General features: G+C 36.8%; 1 protein-coding gene across 1 annotated transcript in view; it reads right to left on the bottom strand.

The window, feature by feature from the left end:
* LOC124710804 (protein unc-13 homolog 4B-like) overlaps window positions 1–16,005 on the bottom strand; it is a 145,083-nt gene that overhangs the window by 46,200 nt on the left and 82,878 nt on the right. The window contains exons 4-6 of the mRNA XM_047240954.1: window positions 5,973–6,198; window positions 5,805–5,864; window positions 3,387–3,491 (exon numbers count right to left, since the gene is read on the bottom strand). Of these exons, the coding sequence (XP_047096910.1) occupies window positions 3,387–3,491; window positions 5,805–5,864; window positions 5,973–6,198 (391 nt within the window). The remainder of the gene's footprint in view (window positions 1–3,386; window positions 3,492–5,804; window positions 5,865–5,972; window positions 6,199–16,005) is intronic.

The following is a 16,005-nucleotide window of genomic DNA, read 5'->3' as shown; positions in this document are numbered from 1 at the left end:
CAAAAACTGACAATGGCCAGGAGAGTTTTGTGCTGACCACAAGCCCCTCCATATCAGCAACCATCAGTTGAGGATGACATGGCAGTTGGTCAGTACTGTTGGGCCTTCCAAGGCCTGTTCAGACAGAGTATACGATCATCTCATATTACCTTCCTTACAGCAAAATAAAATGCACAAATCTCAAACAAGCTGTACTCCTTATGATAAGAATGCTGTAGTAGGTACTAGATATCTATTATAAAATGATAACATTAGTATGTTTGGTAATTAATAATCACAGATTTTCAATATACTTGAGTTTTATTTTGTAAGAAACTGTGCTTTGATTGCCCCACTCAATCTGTCTTCCACAAAATTAATATGAGTTTCCACCACCAAGCACCAGCTCAGATCCTGTGTATATGCTCACACATATTATTTCGTATTCCACCTCATATGCAGGTTTCTATATGATGTTGGCTCTCCACCTTTGTCTGTTTCCTGTCATTTTTATTTTGATTACCTATCTGACAATTTAACTTTGTCTATCATCTCTCCTTTTATTTTTCATTTAACCAATCCTTTCAGTGGATATACTGATGAGGACTGTCTTCTTAGGCAATGTGAAAGATAATTTTTGTTCCTCTTTATTATTTGCTGTAATATTAGTTTATTTTCACTAACCCTTTTTAGTATTTCCTAATTTTCAACTCTTTCTGTCATGCTTGTACTTTTTAACTTTCTCTGAATCCACATCTCAATGGTGTTCAATCTCATTTTATCTTGCAATAATATTTCTTATGTCTCTGCTGCATAAAATGTCACAGTGTAAGACACCTGACCAATATTTTCTCATTTCTGTAATCAATGTCCTACATGGTAGTTTTCCTTCCAGTTTAATTCTTGTTTGGCTATCGTAATTTTGAATCTTATTTCTTTCACCTTTCATATCTTCCTTGATTAAGATGCTTAAGTGTTGACTTACTTGGTCAATTGTGGCTGGTTCTATGTTGTGTTCTTATACTCTCTCTCTCTCTCTCTCTCTCTCTCTCTCTCTTTCCCTGTTCCTTTCACTTGCCACAATTAGTGATGGGATGCTGTTAGTAATGCTGAACAGACCAACACCATCCTGTAATGCTTTCTGCATAAACACTATGAGGGAGCTGCAGAACATTTTGGAGAGAGCTTCAGATAATGCAAAAAGTTTGTGCGTAGTATTCATTAAATGAAACACTGTCCTTGCAGTTTGTTAGGTCCTGCTGAGTAACAAGTTGAAATGAAATAAAGAAGTTTAGTCCACCAAGTATTGTGCTCGAAAGTATTTGCCAAGATGCTGACTTAGAAACTAGTATGTTACTTCAAGTTGCATATTTTCATTCCCTCTCTCCTGTGGCAATGCAGCTGAAGTAAATAAATTTTTTGTTCAGTTTATCTGAGCTGTAAGAATATTGTTTAAAGTATATATCTACAGATCTTTCAGAGGCTTTTTCAAAGATCTTGGGATTATTACACTCACATTCCAGTAGGCCAACATTTTCAGTTGAACTGTGATTTACACAATCAGGACATAAGAAACAAATGATTTTCATCTAGACTTTGTCTCCTTCTCCAGAGTTAAGTGTAGAGTTGTGGAATTTGGTGGGAAAACCCTCAGTGTAGTTGATTCTTGTTGGCCACACAGCAAGTAGCACTGTTCAGAATAGACAAGGCTCTGTTGTAATTGTTATGCTATGACATATAACAATCTCATCATATAGATATGAAGCTAATAATGTGAGCTAAATGACAAGTGGAAACTTGAGTTCAAAGCTCCTGTTTTTTAATTAGCTATGTGCAATTTACAAAGTCAAAAAACATAATAGACAAAGCAAGTCAGACTTCTGTTTCTTTGTAAGGAGTTGTCACCATATGATTAGTCTTAGAACTTACATTTTTTTGGTTTTCTTCAGAGAAATAGTGTTTTAGTATATAACAGTAAACAAAAATAATATAAATTTTAATTATTTCATTCTTTGCCAACTTTTATTCTCTGTTCCTGTTTCATTCTTACTGTTTGATAACTTTGAATTTTTATCTTCTTTGGGTCAATAATTAGTTATGACTCAGTGAAATAGTGTCATACCCAGGAGTTCCATCATCCAGAGAAAGAACAGAGTTTAAGAAAACAGAACTCAAGTTTGATAGATAAGAGCATGACATTCAACACAAAAACTTAAGAAAGGGCAAACAGTGCCAAACTCCAGCAAAGTTTACAGTGATAACTTAGTGCCAAATTGGCACAAAATGGGCTCTGTAGTGAAAAAAATTTGTTGCTATCCACAAAGAGACTGAACATCAGAAAACAGTGTTCAATTGAAGGAAAACTTATACAAAGTTTGACAAAATCTCAGTGTTATTTATCTGTGCAAGTGGGAATTAAGAGACAATCAGAACATTAATATAAATGTGCTGCATCTGTGTAATTACAAATTTACTGTTGTGCATGAGTTAAAGCATCCAGGTGAACTTTTGTGTGTTGAGTTCTGCCAGTGATTTCTGAGTGAAATGGAATCAGGACTTTAGGAACTTCAGATTTTCATTTCTTAAGATGAGGCCCAATTCATCCTGTCAAGGTGTGTGAACTCACAGTGCAAACACCATTATACATCAGAAAAAAACCATGGTGTTTTGAACAGCAGTTGGGTAATCTTGAGATTGGTGTTCGCGCATGTAATATCTGGTGTACACATCATAACACGATTTTGTCACCAAACTGTTAATGCTAACCAGTGTGTGCAGAAACTGTTTAACCCACATGTAGATCAACCCACAGTATATGAATGACTGTATAGATATTTTCAGCAATAGGAACAACAACATGTACCCTCTTGACAATCTTGTCAAAAATGCATGAGTTGTTCATTGGAAGAAGACACTCAGGAGAGGCAGTGCAATCTTCTGGCCACCTTGATCACTTTATCTCCCTCCCTGTGATTTTTGTCTGTGGGACAAATTGAAGCCCCAGGTACACTCAAATAATCCTTACACAATAGAAAAGCTACAGCAGAATATTGAAGACACTAGTGCTGTTGCTGCTGTCCCCCAGGCAAAGCTGCAATGCATGTCTCACAATTTGATAAATAAAATACAGCACTGCATCTAATGGTTGCCATTTACAGCATCGTTGATGATGTTAACTGATAAAGGTCAATTGGATGTTTCCCAGTTTATAAATATTTTCCAGGCTAGTTTTATTTTGCTCACCATGTATACATTTAATTGCACCTTGAAGGCTACAGCTCTTCACATATTTTGAGGTTATACCTTTAGTTGGAAAATTTTTATTTAACATTTACACTTACATTTAGAACTAAAAGGAAAGAGAGTAAAAAGAATGATTTACCAACAATACGTCAAAATATACTAACCTCAGGGGAAACTTTGAATGGCCTATTGCTGTCATCAGCTTCCTGGAGTGACTTAATCTTCTTGGTAATTTCATCAATGAAGAAGAGCACACATCTACAAAAATCCTTGAGAAAGAAATAAAGTCATAACTTTTTTGAACAAAATAAAAATGTGCTAAAACTTATATTGAAACAGAAAAATAAAATTCAAATGTAATGACCAATACATGAGACCCATATACGGTTTAAGAAAAGCCTGTTTTTTTTATTTTAGTCATAGAAAATCTTTATACTTTTACTGTGTTTGCCTTACACAAAAATGTTATGAGTGCTAATGGCTTTTGTCAATGTAGTTACCTCTTATACATGTTCCTCTTGTGAAAATTTACGAGCAAAAGAATTGTACAGGAAATCTTTGAAAAAATATCATAAGAAAAAACTGAGAGTGGCATGTCTCCCTGTGTCTGTATATGTGCAGATGGATATGTGTGTGTGTGTGTGCGCGAGTGTATACTTGCCCCTTTTCTCCCCTAAGGTAAGTCTTTCCGCTCCCGGGATTGGAATGACTCCTTACCCTCTCCCTTAAAACCCACATCCTTTCGTCTTTCCCTCTCCTTCCCTCTTTCCTGATGAGGCAACAGTTTGTTGCGAAAGCTTGAATTTTGTGTGTATGTTTGTGTTTGTTTGTGTGTCTGTCGACCTGCCAGCACTTTCATTTGGTAAGTCACATCATCTTTGTTTTTAGATATATTTTTCCTACGTGGAATGTTTCCCTTTATTATAACCATATATATAAACAAAGATGAGGTGACGGTTTCCTTCTATTATATATATATATATATATATATATATATATATATATATATATATATATATATATATATATATATATATATATATATAAAAAGAAAGATGATGAAACTTACCAAACAAAAGCGCTGGCAGGTCGATAGACACACAAACAAACACAAACATACACACAAAATTCTAGCTTTCGCAACCAATGGTTGCCTCGTCAGGAAAGAGGGAAGGAGAAGGAAAGACAAAAGGATATGGGTTTTAAGGGAGAGGGTAAGGAGTCATTCCAATCCCGGGAGCGGAAAGACTTACCTTAGGGGGAAAAAAGGACAGGTATACACTCGCACACACACACATATCCATCCACACATACACAGACACAAGCAGACTCCTTACAAATGTCTGCTTGTGTCTGTGTATGTGTGGATGGATATGTGTGTGTGTGTGCGAGTGTATACCTGTCCTTTTTTCCCCCTAAGGTAAGTCTTTCCGCTCCCGGGATTGGAATGACTCCTTACCCTCTCCCTTAAAACCCATATCCTTTTGTCTTTCCTTCTCCTTCCCTCTTTCCTGACGAGGCAACCATTGGTTGCGAAAGCTAGAATTTTGTGTGTATGTTTGTGTTTGTTTGTGTGTCTATCGACCTGCCAGCGCTTTTGTTTGGTAAGTTTCATCATCTTTCTTTTTAGATATATTTTTCCCACGTGGAATGTTTCCCTCTATTATATATATATATATATATATATATATATATATATATATATATATATATATATATATATATATATATATATATATATATATATATATAGAAACATTCCCCAAAACATTCCACATGGGAAAAATATATTATATTGGCCTTTGCATATGTCTGCTTGTGTCTGTATATGTGCGGATGGATATGTGTGTGTGTGTGCACGAGTGTACACCTGTCCCTTTTTCCCCCTAAGGTAAGTCTTTCTGCTCCCAGGATTGGAATGACTCCTTACACTCTCCCTTAAAACCCACATCCTTCTGTCTTTCCCTCTCCTTCCCTCTTTCCTGATGAAGCATCCGTGGTTTGCAAAAGCTTGATATTTGTATGTGTGTTTGTGTGTTTTTTATTGTGCCTATCTACCAGCGCTTTCCTGTTTTGGTATATATTGGGAACTATAGTCTGTATTTGTGTAGCAATATCTGAGAAATGAATGTAAAATAATATAAACTCTTGTATTTCTCTTAAAAGTGTTTCCTATTGTAAATCATAACACAAAATCAAATGCTTTGCAAATTGCAAGAGATAAAATGAACAAATCACATTTCATGTTTCACATATTGTTTGTGAAACATTGGCTGTAAACTGAAGTATTGGAGCTAGTTTTTATGAAACAAAAATACACTTGCTGCATAGCACTACACCAGTGAAAATGGCACTTAGAGAAGCATTGGTGCCAATAATTGGTAGGGAACTGGGTGTTACTACACTACAGTACAAACAAACAATATGTTTTTGCTTTAAAACTACACTTAATGGATTTTGTAAATTATCTGAGTAAATTTCTGTTAACTGTAAAGTTAATTGAAATCCTTAATACTTTCAATTTCTGTATGATTACTATTCTTATCCTATGTTGTAAAAAGAATTTAGCATGTAATACATACATCCAGCATTTTTGCGGCACATTTGTAAGATACTCCTTGTTTGTAAGTGGCCCTTTTCAACTGTGAAAAAATAAATGTATAGGCTATAGACATCTATACATTACTCTGTACAAGTGTTTAATCAAACACAAACCACTGTACATAAGCCATTTATTCAGAGGTACTAACTTGATAAAAGAGCTCCATCATATCCAGAGCTGATGATGTGTACTTAACATCATTATCAATGGGTTTTAAGGTGTCTTTCCTTATTGCTGTTTCAATCATTGTCATGATCCTAGTAAGTGAAATATCAAGCCAAGATACTTTTCCATTCTTTGATACTTCACACATTTTATGAAGATTAAATAGTTCCCAAGTATCAGGTTCTTGTCCACTCCCACTGCTGCTGCTGCTGAAAATATGTAGTGCATCGATACAGAAGTTTATTTATTTATGAGAGCCTTGTATTATGTATCAAAAGATAATTCTTAGATTTATACAGCAAACTATAGAAAATGAAATGCAAGATACAGACCTAACCCATTGAAATCACTTGTGTAGGAATGACAGTGGATGCCACAAGAAGATTTATTTACTTTGAAATTGTGATAGTACTTTACTGGTCATTTGTACTGCAAGAGAAACCGTATGATACAGCACAAGTCAGCCTTTAGGCTCCACAGTTGATATGAACTTGGTGAAGATTAAAAGCATGGGTCTGTTTGGACTCCAAATGTTTGCCAACAATTAAAATTTATTAGTACATCATTTCTGGCCATTTTTGGCCATAAAGGCCATTTTGAAGTGATACCAAAAGCAGCCAAATGTGTCAGTTATCATAATCTTGGGAGACACGATAGAGCAAAAGTTTCCTCACAAGTATGAGACACACGCTATGTCTTGTTTCCCAAGATTACAACAGCTGATGTATCTTGCTACTTATTGGCCTTCTTATTCTTCTTGCAGCCACAGTACCCTCTCTTCAGCAGTCCTTTTTATCTCCATGTATGAAGAACATCTCCTATCTCACTAATCATATTTTTGAAATAGGATGTTCTCAGTTGTCCAGTCATTACTTTCCCTAGAATCTTGCCTCTGAAAATGTTTTGTAAGAGAATATCATCTCTAATTAAGTATTGAATTAGTCTTGCTTAATGTTGAGCTATAGCTTTCAGCAATTATTTCTTCTCTCCTGTTTCTTGTAGAATTATCTCATTCATTTTTTCTATCAATTCAGCTAGTTCTTGCAGCACTTCTCCTGAACTACATTTCCACAGCTTTGAGATGAGGTGTCTCCTGCTTTAGTAACATCCAGATTTCACATCCATACATCAGGACACTCCAAACAAAGCTCTTCACACATATAGCTTCTTGCTATCACTTGAAAATTGTCTCTGGAGTAAAAACTGCTCAGTTATGACACAAATACATTTTAATTTCTGATTTACATGCCTTGTAGAACTGTGTTTTTAAAATAACTGTGACAAGGTGCCTTCCATCAGCAAAAGTATTTTACTCTGTAGACAAGTGCTTCTGAGAGGATGGAGCATTTGTGGTGCCTCTAGGATTTAATGGCTGGTGGTGGCTGCCGACATAATGTAGACAATGAAGAGAACTTGTTGCTGACAGTTGTGAGGAACTGAAATGAAGCACCAGGTCTCACAGCACTGTATCATGAGTGTCAGAAAGTTGAATTGTGTGAGTATTACCCAGTAACAAATTCCATCCCTTTCAAAACCAGTAGGTACAAGCTTTGTTGCTGGGAGACTACCATCAGAGACTGGATTTCTGGAGCTTCATTGTAAGTTATTGGATGCAAGATCAGCAATTTTCAAGCACTGTATTCTTGCAATAACAAAATTATTTCATAAAGGATGGTTCTTTCTCATAACATCCATAATGGAGAATAGAGAATCCCCACACCAGCAAAGTATGAGGGTACCAGCAATGGTATTGTGTCATAGGCTGATGTGGCTCTATTGATCATTATCTCAATGGACCACATGTGCTACTTCCAAGATTGACAGGAGAACAATATTTGCATTTCTAGGATACTTATTCGGAGGAAGAAGTTAGTGTGGTCATTAAATGGAAATGTGGTTCATATATGATGGAGTTGCCAGTCACTTCAGTGCCACAGTGTGATGCCAGCAAAACAATTTCTTTCCTTCAAAATGAAGTGGTTCTGGAGGCCCTGTAGCATGATCCATTACACCCTCTTGCCACAATTCACTTTTTCTTTTTTGAACCATCTGAAATCTTTAGTTTATTGAGGTGAGATCTCTGACAGCATCAATTTGTGATGCAGAATATAAAATAACTTGACACTATGTTAAAAGACACAGACATGACACATCATGTGTAGCAGTCATTTCTGGGAAGAGTCATAGTTTGCCTTACTCATCATAGACACCATTTCAAATAATAATTGTGGAATGCCAAGAGAGTTCATGACCTTGTGTTGCTACATTATTTTTATTTTTACACTTACTGCATTAATTTGATTTAACTGACACAATATTTGAATTATTTATTGCAGTTATTTGCATGTGTTCTTTAAAACTGACTCTAGAACATATATATTAAAAAATGAATAACATTAAAAGAACTTTTTTTAATATGTGTAAGGTCTGTTTTCTCAAACACGTTCAAAATAATAGCACCATTTATAATACAGCAGCCTTATTTACATGATGAAAAATAAATGGTGACATTGTTGTAATCAGGTGTTGAAACAAATCCAATGCTGAAAAGCAAAAATTTGTATTGGACCGGGACTCAAATCTGGATTTCCTGCTTATCATGAGCAGTCACTTAAACTGCTTTGCCTATCCAAGAACGATTCCCACATGTCTCAAATTACACACATAGTGTCCCCTATCCATTATCCTCATTGCTTGCAACCTCACCTGATTCGTGTAAGAGGTCAAACAAAGAGTGCATCCACACTGAAGGTATCATTATGTATATATATGTATAAATGTGGTGTCTGTTCTTTTTGATATGTCTGAATACACTATGTATACAGTGTGCAACATAAGGGAATTTGGGTTAAATGAGAAGTATTCTTGGATAGATGAAGTAGTTGAGGCAACCACTTGTGAAAAGTGGGAAATTTGGGTTTGAGTCCCAGTCTTACACAGATTATCACCACAGAATTTATTTCAGTGCCCAATTGCAGATGCTGTCAGAATTTCTCTTTTATTATTAATGCATGTCTTTCTTGATTATCTTTCCCAATGCCAACTAGCTGTGGCACATACCATGCACGCACACACACACACACACACACACACACACACACACACACACACACACACTAACACACACAGAGAGAGAGAGAGAGAGAGAGAGAGAAAGTTGACACTACCTTGATAGCTTTCAGCTAAGCAGACCACTGCATGATGCCTTGTGTTTTGCCATATAATCTATAGTAAGGACTACTTTGATGCATTAATGTTAGGCTGTCTTGTTTCTCTTTCCTCTTAGCTTTTGCAGTCTTATAAATACACTGAAAAGCTCTTTTCACACTTCAAGACTTTTGTGATGTTCAGTTGCACTGTCATTTCTTGCCACGAAACAAGAGGAAAACAATTTTGTGTGTAACTTAATATGGCACTATGTGCTACTTATACACCATACTACTTCTTTGACTCATGGCATTACGATGCTGCATGGATCTTAGCCTCTTCAACAAGTTTCCTCCATTCTACCTTCTCCAGTATGTTTATCACCATCCTCTGACATTAAGGAATTTGATATTTCCTTTGTAATCATCTATCCACCAAGCTCTGTCTTCTTCCAGTTGGTTTCCATTCAGAAATCTTCACTGTCTTCTTTTGGTATCCATCCTAAGGATATGTCCAAACCAGGCCATTCCCCTACTTTTTACCAATCTAATGTCAGTTTCTAGTATGAGGAACTCCAACTCAGCTTCCATTCTAGATCTCCAGAAACAATTCTCATACTGAACTGCTCTACAGATCTTGCACAGAACTCTACACTTAGAATTTGTACTGTTAATATTAGATCACTGTCTGTCAAAGTTCTGCACAGGTTCAAGATTGAAGCAAGCTGCTGAGAGTTTAACCAGGTTATTATTTTACTTCCTGATGAAATTTATGTATTTAGTCTTCATTTCATTGACAATAAAGCCTCTTGGTTGTGTGGTTTCTTTCCATTCACATATTGTTTTCCCTAGTGAAATTCTCCTTCTGTTAATAATTGGTACATCATCAGCATATGTCTGTCTATATCTGGGCTGACTGTGCCAACTGCACATTTAAGTTTGAGGATTACTAGATTCCAGTGCAATAATGAAGGTGAATATTTGTCACATGAAGTGAAAACCTTCTTTAAAGAGAAGGGAATCCTGTATGAACTGACAATGAGATTTGGCTACACCAACAAAATGAAGTAAGTGAGTAGATGAACAGGAACATTACAAACAAGGCTCACTGTGTGTTGCTGAACAATAAACTAAAAAAATCTTTTTGGTCAGAAGCAGTACAGACTGCTGTTTTGTTAATAAATGGAACATCAATATGTTACATTAAAAGTGACAGTTCCTGCTACTCTGTGGTACAGTGAAATGCCCAAGTTTCAGAAACTGAAAGTGTTTGGTTGTGTGGCATATTTAAAACTTCCTGAAGAAGTGATTGTTGAAAAGTTTGATTCTATTACAGGGAAGTCCTTCATGGTTGGACGCTGTGTTGAGGATATTGGCTATGGTGTCTGGAAGAGAGATACATAATTCTTGGAAGAGAAGCCAAGTTTCATGAAAATCATTCTGATTTTAATAATGAAGATTGGTTCTCTCGGAGGCAACAATGAGGTTACCATTGATGAAGAGAATATTAATGACTACAGAAATGACAATACATCAAGTGATAATGAAGTTGAATAAATGAGATCTCCTGAAATATGCAAAAGTGCAGAGAAAGAAAATGTCTGGCATAGATGAAAGACTATGCAGTATTAGAAGTGAGTGCAGAAGTATATATCAAGGATGTTCTGAGGACTTTCAGTGACATCTTCATCAGATCAGACAAAGAAGAATGACTTCCCAGCAGCAAAAGAGATTGAGTAATAAATGAAACCAGTATTTGAATTACCTGAAAACAAGAACAAGAAAAGGTTTATTTTTTGTTGTATGCAGCTATTGTCATCATTTTAAAGAATGATAAGATAAAAATTGAAGAATTCAAATTAGCTTTAAGGGTGAATTTAAAATGAAATGTTTTGGAGGTTTCAGACTGTTCTTGTGAATTAAGACACATAAGAGCAAAGATGGAATAATTTTGAGTCAGAAAACTTACTTGGAAAAATTATTGAAGAGGTTTGATATAAATGAGTGCAAGCCAGTTAACACACTCCTAGTACTCAATTACAAACAAGATTGTATGATAAAGTGCCTTACAGAGAATTAATAGAATGATTGCATCATTAACTCAAACAACATGACCTGATTTAAGCTGTGCTGTTAATTACACCGAGGAGCCAAAGAAACCGGTACACCTGCCTAACATTGTGTAAGGCCCCCACAAGCACACAGAAGTGCTGCAACACGATGTGACATGGACTCTACTAATGTCTGAAGTAGTGCTGGAGAGAACTGACACCATGAATACTGCAGAGCTGTCCATAAATCCATAAGACTATTAGGGGTGGAGATCTACAGAACAGCATGTTGCAAGGCATCCCACATATGCTCAATAATATTCATATCTGGCAAGTTTGGTGGCCACTGGAAGTGTTTATACTTGTAAGAGTGTTCCTGGAGCCACTCTTTAGCAATTCTGGACATGTGAGGTATTGCATTGTCCTGCCGGTATTGCCCAAGTCCATCGGAATGCACAATGGACATGAATGGATGCAGGTGATCAGACAGGATGCTTATGTGCATGTCACATGTCAGAGTCTTATCTAGATGTATCAGGGGTCCCATATCACTCCAACTCACACGCCTACACCATCAAGAGCCTCTACCACCTTGAACAGTCCCTTGCTGACATGCAGGATCCATGGATGATTCACGAGGTTGTCTCCATACCCGTACAAATTCATCCACTAGATGCTATTTGAAATGAGACTCATTTGACCAGACAACATGTTTCCAGTCATCTACAATCCGATGTCAGTGTTGACAGGCCCAGATGAGGCATAAAGCTTTGTGTTGGTAGTCATCAAGGATAGACAAGTGGGCCTTTGGCTCCAAAAGCCCATATTGACAATGTTTCATTGAATGGTTCACATGCTGACATTTGTAGATGGCTCAGCACTGAAATCTGCAGCAATCTACAGGACGGTTGCACTTCTGTCATGCTGAATGATTTTCTTCAGTTGTCATTGGTCCCATTCTTGCAGGATCATTCCCGATATTCACGCAACATCCGTGAAATGGTTGTATGGGAAAATCCCCACTTCATCACTCTCTCGGAGATGCTGTGTCCCATCACTCGTAAACCAACTATAACACCATGTTCAAACTCACTTAAATCTTGATAAGCTGCCACTGTAGCAACAGTAACTGATCTAACAACTGCACCAGACATTTGTTGTCTTATATAGGCACTGCCAACCACAGTGCTGTATTCTGCCTGTTTACATATCTCTGTATCTGAATATGCATGCCTATACTAGTTTCTTTGGCAATTCAGTGTATTTCAATCTTTACCAAAGTTATCCATTGGAAAAATTTAAAGAGAAGAGACACTGCAGGTTATGGGATGCATTATAAAAATGAAGAAAACAATGAAACTGTCATAGCTTATTTTGATGATGATTGGGCCAAGAGCTCACATAGAAAATCAAGCTGTTTGTTAACACTGTAAGTTGGAGAACTAAAAAGATGAGGTACTTTAAAGTAGTCTGTTACAGAAGTAAAATTTTTATAACTTGCAAGATGTGTTGTAAAATATTTGTGGTTTGAGAATTCTCCATGATCTAAAAATTTTGATGACTGAAAAACTCATAATTTATGAAGACAATCAGTCTTGCATTGCTTGTTTTTGTAAATGGAATATAAAAGACTAAAACATATAGATATTAAGTATAAGTTTATTAGATACTTATATTTTAAAAGGAAAACAAATATTATGTACATTGCTACAGAAAATCAGTTAGCTGACACTTTTACAAAATCATTGGGCAAACAAAATTTTGAAAAATGATCACAAGGATTGAAAAGATTTAAAGTTGCAGACTGAAGTGTAGTGAAAGAATAACAGTTCTATACTATCTTCTTATGATTTGTTTGATATGTGTACATCTTTGGTAGAGGGAATGTTTTGGATTTGTTGTGTTCATTGAGTGTGCATATTCTGTCTGCACAAATTAAGTTATCACTTTGTGCAGTGGCTGATAGAAGTGACTGTAGTGGCATTTTTAATTTACAGTTACTCCAATAAGCCACTGTGCTAAGTGTCAATTTAGTTTGTGCAGACTGTGTGTGTTGTCGTAAAGTGCATCTAATGTATTTTCTTCATTCAGTGAATAAATTAATTAAAACTAAAGTTTCTTGTTTGCAACCACACTCTGCTACCAGTTTATTCATCAGAAGGGAGGGACAGAGTAGGACATGAGTTGGTTGTCTTGAATAATTTTTGAAGAATATACTTAACAGAAGTTTCCAGCTTGCATTTTAGTTCCCTTTTCTTAGCTTTACATCCTTTTTTTTTAAGTTTTGCATGACAGATGTAGCAAATATCTAAATCTATTACAAATATATTTAGTCCTAAGACATTTAAATATGCCGATAGTGATTGTATTCATATTAACTGATGGGTTAAGAACTAAACTACTACCTCTGTCTATTAAAGTTAGTGTTTCCATTTAGTGACTCACTGGAACATGTTCTGTAATGAGAAGCACTAATAAAGTCCCTTGTTGTTTCTGTACAGACCTTTGCATTTCTTTATTGCATCTAAACGAACTATATAAAATATTGTCTTAGTTCATTGTATCCTTTTTATCATTGTCCTATTTTTCTATATTACCCAGTATCTACATGCCACAATGAAGGAGACTGAAATAGTGTCATTTAATATCAAAAAGTGACTATTTAGAGAGATCAAAAATTTTAGGAAGTCAGGGAGCTACTGAACTTCTATAGCAAATTTATTCATTTATTAAAACTTTCTTGGTCCTTAAATAGCTTGAAAGCTGGCTTGTGGCCTAATGAATGAATGAACAAAAAGAAAACGTGCAAAATCTCTTTCCTGCTCAGAGCTAGCATTTGTCTTAACATAAAAGACACAACTGGCTGTCTCTAATTTCCATTTTACAGACTCCTAGAATCTGTAGCAGGCAATGAATACAAACATATCTCTGCAGAAGTACAGTTTTCATGTTAGAGAAACAAATACGTAAAGCAATGTATGCAGCTCTCTCGCATCTAATGGATAAAAGAGGAATACCACTTTATTGTGACTGAGCTAATTATTATTATACACCTAAATAACCACTGTCAAAATGGTCAATGAGTATTCCAAAATGCTCTTTTAGCACTGTGACAAGTAAATACTTTATGTCTTGTGTGTACCACAGCAGTAGGAGTTATTACTGTCTTGTTTAGTTGATTATAAATACCGTAATTGCTACTGTTCTTTCACTTATCAGACATCAAGTTGTGGGGTACTTTGTCTTATGTGACCGTAGTTGTACCACAGAAATCTCTGGACATGGGCCATTATTGGTTGTATCAGTGCCCTAGGACTTTTATAAGTGGAAATTAGAAACATTCTTGTTTTCCCCTTTAGTTAAGGTTTGGGTCTGTTGTTCCTGAATTTATACCATTCCCTGTATCAATGTCTCAAGCAAAGCACTTCATGGATTACATATGACATAAATTTTAGATTTTGCTATAGCTTCAAAATCATCATTCAGAGAGCTTAAATATACGCTACTGGCCATTAAAATTGCTACACCAAGAAGAAATGCAGACGATAAACGGGTATTCATTGGACAAATATATTATACTAGAACTGACATGTGATTACATTTTCATGCAATTTGGGTGCATAGATCCTGAGAAATCAGTACCCAGAATAACCACATCTGGCCGTTATAATGGCCTTGATACACCTGGGCACTGAGTCGAACAGAGCTTGGATGGCATGTACAGGTACAGCTGCCCATGTAGCTTCAACATGATACCATAGTTCATCAAGAGTAGTGACTGGCGTATTGTGATGAGCCAGTTGCCCGGTCACCATTGACCAGATGTTTTCAATTGGTGAGAGATCTGGAGAATGTGCTGGCCAGAGCAGCAGTCGAACATTTTCTGTATCCAGAAAGGCCCGTACAGGACCTGCAACATGTGGTCGTGCATTATCCTGCTGAAACGTAGGGTTTCGCAGGGATCGAATGAAGGGTAGAGGCACGGGTCATAACAAATCTGAAATGTAATGTCCACTGTTAAAAGTGTCGTCAATGCGAACAAGAGGTGACCGAGTCGTGTAACCAATGGCACCCCATACCATCACGCCGGGTGATACGTGAGTATGGCGATGACGAATACATGCTTCCAATGTGCGTTCACCATGATGTCACCAAACACGGATGCAACCATCATGATGCTGTAAACAGAACCTGGATTCATCCAAAAAAATGACGTTTTGCCATTCGTGCACCCAGGTTTATCGCGTTGAGTACACCATCACAGGCGCTCCTGTCTGTGATGCAGCGTCAAGGGTAACCACAGCCATGGTCTCCGAGCTGATAGTCCATGCTGCTGTAAATGTCATCAAACTGTTCATGTAGATGGTTGTTGTCTTGCACACATCCCCATCTGTTGACTCAGGGATCGAGACGTGGCTGCACGGTCCGTTAGAGCCATGTGGATAAGATGCCTGTCACCTCAACTGCTAGTGATACAAGGCCGTTGGGATCCAGCAAGGCATTCCATATTACCCTCCTGAACCCACTGATTCCATATTCTGCTAACAGTCATTGGATCTTGACCAACGCAAGCAGCAATCTCGCGATACGATAAACCGCAATTGCGATAGGCTACAATCCGACCTTTATCAAAGCCAGAAACGTGATGGTACACATTTCTCCTCCTTACTCGAGGCATCACAACAATGTTTCACCATGCAATGCCGGTCAACTGCTGTTTGTGTATGAGAAATCAGTTGGAAACTTTCCTCATGTCAGCACATTGTAGGTGCTGCCACCGGTGCCAACCTTGTGTGAATGCTCTGAAAAGCTAATCATT

This window comes from Schistocerca piceifrons, chromosome 1, assembly GCF_021461385.2.
Source record: "Schistocerca piceifrons isolate TAMUIC-IGC-003096 chromosome 1, iqSchPice1.1, whole genome shotgun sequence".
Lineage (NCBI taxonomy): Eukaryota > Metazoa > Arthropoda > Insecta > Orthoptera > Acrididae > Schistocerca > Schistocerca piceifrons.
Note: the sequence above shows the minus strand (reverse complement) of the source record. Positions and strands in the feature narration are given on the sequence as shown.